The sequence below is a fragment of the Hemicordylus capensis genome, chromosome 2, assembly GCF_027244095.1.
Source record: "Hemicordylus capensis ecotype Gifberg chromosome 2, rHemCap1.1.pri, whole genome shotgun sequence".
In the NCBI taxonomy this organism is placed as follows: domain Eukaryota; kingdom Metazoa; phylum Chordata; class Lepidosauria; order Squamata; family Cordylidae; genus Hemicordylus; species Hemicordylus capensis.
This window is the reverse complement of record NC_069658.1, coordinates 251,923,545-251,934,308: the sequence shown is the minus strand read 5'-3', so window position 1 is coordinate 251,934,308 and position 10,764 is coordinate 251,923,545. Positions and strand designations below refer to the sequence as shown.

The window sequence follows — 10,764 nt, the reverse complement described above, 5'->3', positions numbered from 1 at the left end:
GTGGGTCTCCATCTGTGGAATTTCCTCTCCTGAGAGGCTCCCTTGGTGTCTTTATTGTTGTCATTTAGGTACCAGGCTAAGTTTGCCCTATTCAGTCTAGCTAGTAACATCAGTGTTTTTCATGGTTTTATTCTGCTGCTTTTCTTCTGTATGATGTGCTTTATTGACACTAAGTACAGTTTGTTTTGGCTATCTTGTGGTTTTTGTCTTTGTTACAAGGCTCCCTGAGGGTTTTTGCAGTGGAAAGACATGGCAGACATTTCTTTAAATAAAATGAGTCACTCAATAAATGAGTCTGGTTTGCTTTTCAGTCTGAAGAGAAGTCTTTATTGAAAATACACATCTCAACACATTTTAAAAAACATTTTTATATATGAACCATGTTCATATATACATTATACAGAAGCTCTCTTAAAAGATAACTGGGTCCAATTTATAATGTTAACTACAGATTAAATCACATATAAATCAGGAATTTTCAAGCTTTGGCCTTTAGAACTCCCACCATCGTCAGCCAAAATGGTCAATGGAGTTCTAGTCCAACCACACTGGGAGAACTCTGGGTGTATTGACTGCATTTCCTCAAACAACCATTAAGAGTTAGTGTTTCAAAATTAATAACTATGCCCCATGCCTAAGCTGAATTAATAACTATGAGGTATGCACCACTGTTCCCTCTAAGGTGTGCGCACGTGTGTACGCTCACAAGTTTTTGGATCTCAGCTCAGTTCCTTTTAGATCCCACTCAGGTTGAATCAGGAAGGCCCCATTCTGAATGCAGGTGTGCACACACTGTCTTGATACTGCTGCCCGGAACAAAACTCATTCCGCACAGAGATGAAAAAAATTCGAGGGACAACTTGTATGCACTCCGCTTTTTCGCAGCTAAAGGTAAAGTGTGCCGCCAAGTCGATTCCGACTTCTGGCGTCCACAGAGCCCTGTGGTTTTCTTCGGTAGAATACAGGAGGGGTTTGCCTGCAGGGTTAATCCTTGGCTGAGGAAGGTGTTGCCTTCAGGCTTGCAAAGGCCTGAATGGGGCTTTCCCTGCCTCCTGCCCTGGCATGGCCAGTCAGAATGCAGGTGTGATGTGATGAGGTTTTCCCCTTCCCCTGCATTGTGGGATGGTGCTCCTGAGTCTTGGAGACCCTCCTGGTTCTGTGCTCACCACTGCTGCAGCTGTCTGGGCATGTGGGTTGCAGAGTACAAACACGGCTCTGCACACCTGACCTGCCACTGCTGCTGGGCTAGGATCCTGCCAAGCCCCAAACAGTCATGTGAAGAAGCTCATGATGGTATTCATACTAATTGTGATACTGCCTTTTAAAGAAAGAAGAGAGAACTCTGAAAAGAAGGCAAAAGGCAGATTCTGAGTGAGTGAGTGAGTTCATTTTGGTGACCAAGGTCAAAAGCCTGTAGTGGTCACTACAGAGCTGCAAAAGGTGTTACTGACAAATAACCATTTGGTGTTTTATTAATCAACCTGGTCTGGAAAGCAAACCCACCTACCCCCATAGGGCCTGTGGGGTAGATTTGGCTGCCTTAGGCAAGACTGGAGACAGATGTACTCAGAAACTGTTAAAGGAGAGAGAAGAGACTGTTGGAGAGGAGAGCTGGTCTTGTGGTAGCAAGCATGACTTGTCCCCATAGCTAAGCAGGGTCTGCCCTGGTTGCAGATGAATGGGAGACTTGATGTGTGAGCCCTGTAAGAGATTCCCCTCAGGGGATGGAGCTGCTCTGGGAAGAGCAGAAGGTTCCAAGTTCCATCCCTGGCAGCATCTCCAAGTTAGGGCCGAGAGAGGTTCCTGCCTGCTGCAACCTTGGAGAAGCCACTGCCAGTCTGTGTAGACAATACTGAACTAGATAGACCAATGGTCTGACTCAGTATATGGTAGTTTCCTATGTTCCTATGAGGTGGAGTTCCAGTGCATCAACCTTTTGCACCAACTATCCTAATGACCACTAGGGGCATTGGGAGTAGAGGTAGTCAGTGAGAGTCTCCTTATCTGTCCCTGCTTTGCCTCTAAGACCCCTGCCTTGACTCCTCAGGTATTTCCTGTAGCGAGGCAGTCCTCTTTCCTTTCCTCTGACTTAGAGAGCAGATGGAAACATCTCTCTCCCTACCTATTCATTATGTAGCTGATAGATAGGACTAGGTCTTTCCTATCAAAAGGTAAAAGTAAAATTATGCCATCGAGTCGGTGTCGACTCCTGGCAACCACAGAGCCATGTGGTTGTCTTTGCTAGGAGAGGTTTACCATTGCCTCCTCCCATGCTGTATGAGATGATGCCTTTCAGCATCTTCCTATATCGCTGCTGCCTGATATAGGTGTTTCCCATTCTGGGAAACATACCAGCGGAAATTCGAACCAGCACCCTCCTGCTTGCTAGACAAGTCATTTAGTTTAGGTTGTACAACAATTTTCATGCATGTTCTTTAAATAACTACAACAACTAAACTCTGCACTCTACTCTGTAATTAGAGTGGGTAGCTTCCTTCTGGTGCTTTGCTAAATAAACACAAACTCCAACAGAAATAGGAGTGGATGTTGCGGGGCAGGGGCAGGTTCCTTGCAGGGTGAGCTCTGCTACCTTCAGCTCCATCTCTTATTTCTGTTTTCCCCTTCACTTTGAAAATAGCTCTGATGGTGTGGGATGCAAGATAAAATGGTTTCCTGACTCACTCAGGGATGAACCAATCACAGCTGTTCAAAGCCAGTTTCTCCTCAAATGGGAAAGAAGGTTGCTCCCCAACTCTTATCTTTAACTTAAGTTGTAGGAGTGTTGAAACTGCTGTAGCTTAATATACATCCATCTCCACTCTTCAGCTACCTCACGGGGAGAGTGTCAGGGAGCCTTTTCCATATACATAAAAGATGGGGAGAAGGGTCTCTCCTGAGAATGAGGCTTCTAAGAAGGCATAGATTGGGGCTGCCGAGTCAGCATCAAAAAAGGCCACCTGCCCCTCAGCATAGTTTAGAGTCACTCGGATCCTCTTAGGCTCCCCACTCAGGCACAGAGGAACGTCAGCAGGGGAATTTGGTGCCCGGTACCCATTATACCACTTCCCCACAGCCCAGATCCCTTCCTCAGGACCCCATTTGAACATGTACTTTCTCTTCACAGACTTCCTGGCAACCCCCACAGCCCAATATTCCCCACTTTCCACACAGACTTCCCAGCAATGTTTCCCTGCTGTGAATTCCTCACACCCCAGCACAAAACAGTAGATGCTGAATCTCTCAGGATTGTTGGGCAGGTCTTGCCATTTCTCTCCACATCTCACGTTTTTATGATACTCAGCCAGGATGAGTTGGGGATGAGCTGTGTCCAGATCTAGAGTGACATTGGCTGTTGGGCATTGAGTACAGAGGAGGAAAGAGAAAAGAAACAGAGTCAGCTGGGAAACTGACTTCACACCCAAATGGACTGAGCTGCAGATGACCTAGGGTTCAGTTTTTTATTGGAAATATTTATATCCTGCTTCATTTGCCATTCAAGACAGCTAAAAAAGGCAAAGATGCCCATACAAGTATTTTTGTGTCTGGCTCCTTGCTGTGGCAGCTTCCTGCTCCGACCAGGGAGTTGGACTAGAAGACCTCCAGGGTTCCTTCCAACTATACAATGCTATTGTTCTTAATGAAGTTAGCACAGAGAGAGGAAGGAATGCACAAGACTATAGGTTTTTGACTTCCTGTGAAAACTGGCCATTCATGAATTCAAGGGAGAATCCAATTGCCTTAATTCTGGTGAGCAGAGAGCTTAGTTATCCTCCCTATCCCCCGCAAGGTCCGGACTGGGAATAGCACTGGTGCAGACCCATTACTCAGTTCTGAAAGCTACTGGAGGCTACACCTTGGAAGGAAGATGTTTACAGCCCTGCTGAAGTGTCCTTTACGTTCCTCTCATACAAGAGATGTCTCCATGATAATACTCTTTGTAATACAAATACTGTTCTGGGTTTCATTGGCCAACATCCAGACTAACACTTTGCTTATACAACAAACCAAGTCACACAACTGAAATAAGGCCATGCAAGTGCTCAACTTCCCCAAGTTGCACTCTTATGCAAGTGTTGCTGCTACATAAACCAATGCAGGAAGAGCTTGCCCGCCATGGAAGCAGGAGGTGGCACCACAGGTGGAGGGCAGGCTAAATAAATCGCAGGGGCAGCTCATTCCCGCCCTGCCCTGGCTGCCACATTCTGCCTAGTCTCACCTGCCGCAGGATTAATCCATGGCACACAGGCTGCTCAATCACCTGGGCAAATCAGCACAGGCTGCTTATTCGCTGGGGAGAAACAAATGAGGAAGGTGTTGCCTTCAGGCTCTGCTTCTTAGCCTCCCAGAAATCTCTAGCTGTCTGCAGCTGGACCAGAAAGACCTTGTATCTTCTGGTATGATTCTTGTATGATTCTGCTGTCAGGATCTTAAGTTCCCTACTTACATTGCTTGTGAGCTGAACTGGGAGTAAGGAGATAGAAGAGAAGGGCATAGAATTTTTTTTTAAAGTAGAGACATATTAAAACTAGAGAAAGAAAATATACATGGGCATGGAGACCTTCCCTCACTCTTCTTTCCTTCTACTCCTAATTCATACATTGATGGCTCAGGGGCCCCAAGACAGACCTGGTGGACTCCTATGAACAAATTCTGACAATTCCCCATCCCTCCTGTGAATGTTTTCCATCATCTGACCCCACAATTTACCTTTCTGTGACTGAAATTCAGATAGCAGAGTGACTGGAGGAGGAAAGAGAACGCAGAGTAAGTATCACATCATTGTACTTTGAACAAATATTGCAGCAATAACTATCAGTTGATATTATAATATCTACATAGAGTTCTTATTTTAAGTTTAAAAAAATTAAGAACCAATGCAGACATATATATATATATATATATATATATATATATATATATATATATTTATAATTGAACATTTTTTAATACCACCCAAAATATATGTCTCTGGGTGGTTTACAATAAAACAAAATAAATAACAGAAAAAGTTAAAACATTACAACAATTAAAATTTTTAAAACAATGTTAAAACTATTAAAACAGTATTTAATTAAAAGTCTGGGTGAAGAAACGCGTCTTTAGAGACTTTTAAAAAGATGTCAGAGATGTGGAGGCTCTTATTTCACTAGGGAGCACATTCCAAAGTCTCAGGGCAGCAGCTGAGAAGGCCCGTCCCTGAGTAGCCACCAGATGAGCTGGTGACAACTGCAGGGTGATGGGGTTCAAGAAGATGTTCTCTTAAATACCCAGGGCCCAGGCCATTTAGGGCTTTATAGGTTATAACCAGCACCTTTTATTTCCCCCAGAAACTTATTGGCAGCCAGTGTACCTCTTTCAATATGGGAGTAATATGGTCTCTCTGAGATGACCCAGAGACCAACCTGGCTGACACATTCTGGACAGACTTGTCAGAATGGAGAAAGCAGCTGAAGGTGATGGCCGCTGACTCTGTCCTTGTGAATTTTGATAGCTCAGAGAAGGCTTTTGACAAAGTTCCTCATCAAAGACTCTTGAGGAAACTTAGCGGTCATGGGATATGGGGACAAGTACCTGTACATGTGTGGATTTCTAACTGATTGAAAGACAGGAAACAGAGGGTAGGTATAAATGGAGAGTTTTCACAATGGAGGGAAGTAAGAAGTGGGGTCCCCCAGGGATCTGTACTGGGACCGGTGCTTTTTAATTTATTCATAAATGATCTAGAAGCAGGGGTAAGCAGCGATGTGGCCAAATTTGCAGATGATACCAAACTCTTCTGGGTAGTGAAATCCAAAACGGATTGTGAGCAGCTCCAAATGGATCTCTCCAAACTGGGGGAATGGACGACAAAATGGCAAATGCGGTTCAATGTTAGCAAGTGTAAAGTGATGCACATTGGGACGAAAAACCCCAACTTCAAGTATATGCTGATGGGATCCGAGCTGTTGGTGACGGACCAGGAGAGGGATCTTGGGGTTGTGGTGGACAGCTCGTTGAAAGTGTCGACTCAATGTGCGGCAGCTGTGAAAAAGGCCAATTCCATGCTAGGGATCATTAGGAAGGGGACTGAAAATAAAACTGCTAATACTATAATGCCCTTATGCAAAACGATGGTGCAGCCACACCAGGAGTACTGCGTACAATTCTGGTCACCATATCTTAAAAAGGACATTGTTGAACTGGAGAAGGTACAGAAGAGGGCAACCAAGATGATCAGGGGCCTAGAGCACCTTTCTTATGAGGCAAGACGACAACACCTGGGGCTTTTTAGTTTAGAAAACAGACGACTGCGGGGAGACATGATAGAGGTCTATAAAATCATGCATGGTGTGGAGAAAGTGGAGAGAGATTCTTTTTCCTCTCACACAACACTAGAACCAGGGGTCACTCCATGAAATTGATTGCCAGGAGGTCTAGGACCAACAAACGGAAGTACTTTTTCACACAACGCGTGATCCACTTGTGGAACTCTCTGCCACAGGACGTGGTGACAGCCAACAACCTGGATGGCTTTAAGAGGGGTTTCGATGACTTCATGGAGGAGAGGTCTATCAATGGCTACTAGTTGGAGGGCTGTGGGCCACCTCCAGCCTCAAAGGCAGGATGCCTCTGAGTACCAGTTGCAGGGGAGTAATGGCAGGTGAGAGGGCACGCCCTCAACTCCTGTCTGTGGCTTCTAGCGGCATCTGGTGGGCCACTGTGTGAAACAGGATGCTGGACTAGATGGGCCTTGGGCCTGATCCCGAAGGGCTGTTCTTATGAGTAGCTTCCCTTCCGCTCACCGCCCCACCACCCCAAGCTTCCTTGTCTAATGGGAAAGTTGAGGGAGGGACTCCTGCCTGGAGCTCCTATGCAGTAGGAGAGAGAGAACAAGACATAGCACATACATGCCAATGTTCAAACCAGTATAAACCTTTAGAGGTGACAGAAGAGGAGGTCATATGCATGCTGAGGTGGAGATGAGTGTACCTAGAGGGACTGTGGTGTGTGTACACATGTGTGTGTGTAGAGAGATGAGTGAGTTGGGGAAGGAAAGAAGTGTACCTAGAGGCAGTGCACAGGTGGAACTGGGGGGGCAGGCAGGGCACATGCCCCAGGCGCCACTGAGATGGGGGCGCCACGCCAGTTCCTGCCGCCCCCACCCCATTGCCCCCCTGCCCAGCCCCAGGGCCCCTCAGCCACTTGCCTCCAGCTCCGGCCTAGGATCGGCGAGGCCTAGGATCCGCAAGACCTGCAAACTGCAGAGCTCTTCTCTCCCCGCCTCTCAGCTGATCGGCAGGTGGGCGGGGCTTCCAGAGAGGCCTCCGAGCAGGCCTCCCTGAAGCCCAGGCGCGTAACGATGATCGGGCAAGGGGAGACAGTTGTCTGGGGGCCCCACAGCTTAGGGGGCACCCGAGAGACATGTCACGTGCCTCCCCCACCCAGCGCTGGCCCCAGCTTCCTTGATTAAGTGTATTTTTTAAAAAATGTTTAAAAAAAAATTCCTTCTTTGTTCCAGCTCCGGAGAGCGCCGTATTTCCTGCCTGCTGCTGCCTCCGCCCACCCCCCACCCTATTGCCTAGTTGTGTGGCCGACGGGGCTCCTCCTCCTCCTTCCCCACCCATTGGCTGCTGCTGGTGCAGAAACGCGCATGATCAGCTCAGCTGCTGCTTCTGCCTAGCGCGTGCTGCCGAGCAAGGAGGAAGAGGTCGCTGCCGCTGCCATTATTCCTAATGCCCGCCAATCAATCTAGCAGTAGCAAGCTAGCAAGCTAGGAGACTCACTCACCCGTACCATTACTTAAAACAAAATGGAGCGGCAAGAGGCTCAGGAACCCTCAGGTAAGGTTAGTTAGCTGACGTGACGCCCCACCCCATTTCTCCCCCCACCCCCCAAAAAAACTCCTCTGTTTGCACACAAAAACCTCCTCCGTTTGCACAAAAAACCTTCTCTGTTGCAGAAAAAGGCATGTTCCCCAATGTTGGTGGCGGTGGCAGCGGTTGCTCCCCCGCACACACCTTCCAAGGCAGAAAGGGAGCGCCGCTTATTCTCTCTGCTTCCTGAACCAGCAGTTTTCCCAAAAAAACCTCCTCCGTTTGCACAAAAAACCTTCTCCGTTGCAGAAAAAGGCATGTTCCCCGATGTTCCTTTCCCTTCCCTTTTGAAACCTGGGAATGAGACCATGTGGTTTTTCCGCACACTGAAATGTTTGAATGATCAGTCTGAGCATATTCTCCAGAGAAGTGGGGTGGGGGATTTGACTTCTATATTGTGCTACTAATTCACATATTTTATACTGTAAGATATTTAATACTACCCTTTAGCAACATTTCTATAGGATATGGCTTGCTTTCCCTTTCTTTACTAGAGATACTCTCCCGTTCTTTCCCCTCAGAGAGAATAACTAATTGGAATGTAGTTTATTTTCTTTATATTAACTATACAGAACAGGATCTAATAATTAAAGTCAATAACTATACAAGTAAAGTGAGTTTAAAGAGATACTTAACAGCTTTCTTTGGATGTTTAAAATAGAGCCTGCTACTATGGTATCACTCCACCACACACATGTTCACTGAACATGCAAACAAGGTCTCAGACATTTGAGTACGATTATCTTCTCCCAAACTAGTTTTTCCAGCAGATTGCAAACCCTCAATGCATGAACAAACACAAAAGGATTCTTTTATCTCAGGATTAAATATTAGTATATTCACTTAGGATTCTTTTGTGTTTGCTCATATTACCAACGAATCCTACATTTTGATGATGTTCAATGCATGTACAGTAGTACAACTCCTGTACCCTACATTTGAGGGACCTCTACCCAGATTCACATTTAAAGTCAATACTTGTACAGCCATTCAGAAAAATACATATAGCATAATGTCTGAATAGAGATCATGTGTGATTGCATGTATAACTCCCAGCACAGTACCTCCAGTGACTGTTGTTGGTGTTTATCTTATGTTTCCCTCCCCGCCCCTCCCTTATGTTTCCCTCCCAGCCCCTCCAAAAGTCAGTAAAAATAGAAATAATAAAGCTTTATATTAAGCTGGGAGAGAATAACTGGCCCTATCCATCCCCAGTACAGCATTGTGGCTGTTTCTGGTGTTGGATCTGTTGGTATGCACACCTTGTAACTGTAGTTGGAATATGTGCAATGAGTAAAGTTCTTCTGTTGTATTAGTTGGTTCTGCTGTGCTGTTATTTACACCTTTTAACTAGTTGGGATTGTTAGCAGAGTCTACATTGGGCCAGGAGAAGGAGAGGAAGGTGGTGATGGGGGGGGGGGGGGGCATTTTAAAATCTTGTCTCTGGGCCCAAGCCAACCTTGTTACACCCCTGCTGAAGCCTGAACTCGACAGGCCCCAGCAAGCCAGGAAGGAGGCTGGCAGAGCTGCCTGCAGCAGACCCTCCCTGCAGCAGACCCGACCATCCAGCACAGCTTTTGCCAGGTAGGCTGTGAATTCCTTTTTGTGGTTACCCCTGTATATAGGGATCTGCTTGCCATAGGGCTTTGATATGGGGGGTGGGGTGAGACTGAGAAGTCTCTGAATATTTAATTTAAAACAGACTGGAAAATGTGCTGGCTTTAAAAACAAAATCTATCTAAGGCCTATAAGTGGCTTGTTTCATGTCAGAAAATTACAAAAACTTCTGGAACAAATATTTATTTATTTATTTATTCATTCATTCATTCATTTATTTAAAGAGCCCCTGGTGGCGCAGTGGTAAAACTGGTAAAACTGCCGCCCTGTAACCAAAAGGTTACAAGTTCGATCCTGACCAGGGGCTCAAGGTTGACTCAGCCTTCCATCCTTCCGAGGTTGGTAAAGTGAGTACCCAGAATGTTGGGGGCAATATGCTAAATCATTGTAAACCGCTTAGAGAGCTCCGGCTATAGAGCGGTACATAAATGTAAGTGCTATTGCTATTGCTAAATGCACTTATGTTTCAGTTGTTTTGCTACCCAGAAGGTCTGAGTGAGAACTGTGAAGCATGTGTTGTACTTTTATTTTATTTTTCTTGTGTGTGAACTGCTCCCCAATAACTCGCAGGGACTTCAGGGTCAATTTGGCTAACATGTGAATGCAGCACCTCCATTCCAGAGGAGATGTGTGTTAAAGGGCTTTAAAAGCCTCCTGTGAAAAACCTGCTGGAATCAAACTTTACTGAATTTGTTCAAAATTCTGAGAAAACAAACATAGGCTCACCCTGCATGGTTGAAAGTCTCCTTTGCTAATCTGCAGCGAGGGGGCCATTTTAATAATTAGCATTGCTAGTGTGTTCTAGGCATTAAAAGTAGCACAAATATATAGTACTCAATGTATATCACTATATACTGTGAAGTGTGCATGTGTGTATTCAGTGAAATGTATTTCCAGGCAGCATACTTATTTTGAAATATCAGACTTAAATCCTTGTGGGCCTGGGATGTGTGGAGGCCCTGGACTTTGAGGGGCTGGGGGCCCATTTTAAAATCTCATCTTGGCCCATTCCAACCTTGCTATGCCCCTGGCGGTCACTACACATGGGTTTCTGCACAACACCTGCACAGAAGAAACTTCCATGTAGAAAATGTGTCTCTTGTAAATTGACCCTGAATTTTCCATCCATGACTGGGATATTTGAGAGTTAGAGTCAATAATAAAAGAACAGCACACTGCTTGTGACAGGAAGGGGCAAATTACAATGATTTCTTAGTCTGGCAGGGGCTGGTTTTGGCCCTGGCAGAACTTGGCGGTCTGCTCCTGTTGCAAATGCCTCTTTCTAGTGTGGCAA

At 45.8% G+C, this 10,764-nt stretch overlaps 1 protein-coding gene across 1 annotated transcript in view; it reads right to left on the bottom strand.

Moving 5' to 3' along the window:
- Nucleotides 1–299: 299 nt before the first annotated feature.
- Nucleotides 300–10,764, bottom strand: part of LOC128343941 (zinc finger protein RFP-like) — a 60,691-nt gene continuing 50,226 nt past the window's right edge. The window contains exons 13-14 of the mRNA XM_053293377.1: nucleotides 4,708–4,740; nucleotides 300–3,349 (exon numbers count right to left, since the gene is read on the bottom strand). Coding sequence (XP_053149352.1) covers nucleotides 2,832–3,349; nucleotides 4,708–4,740 — 551 coding nt within the window. The 3' untranslated portion in view covers nucleotides 300–2,831. The remainder of the gene's footprint in view (nucleotides 3,350–4,707; nucleotides 4,741–10,764) is intronic.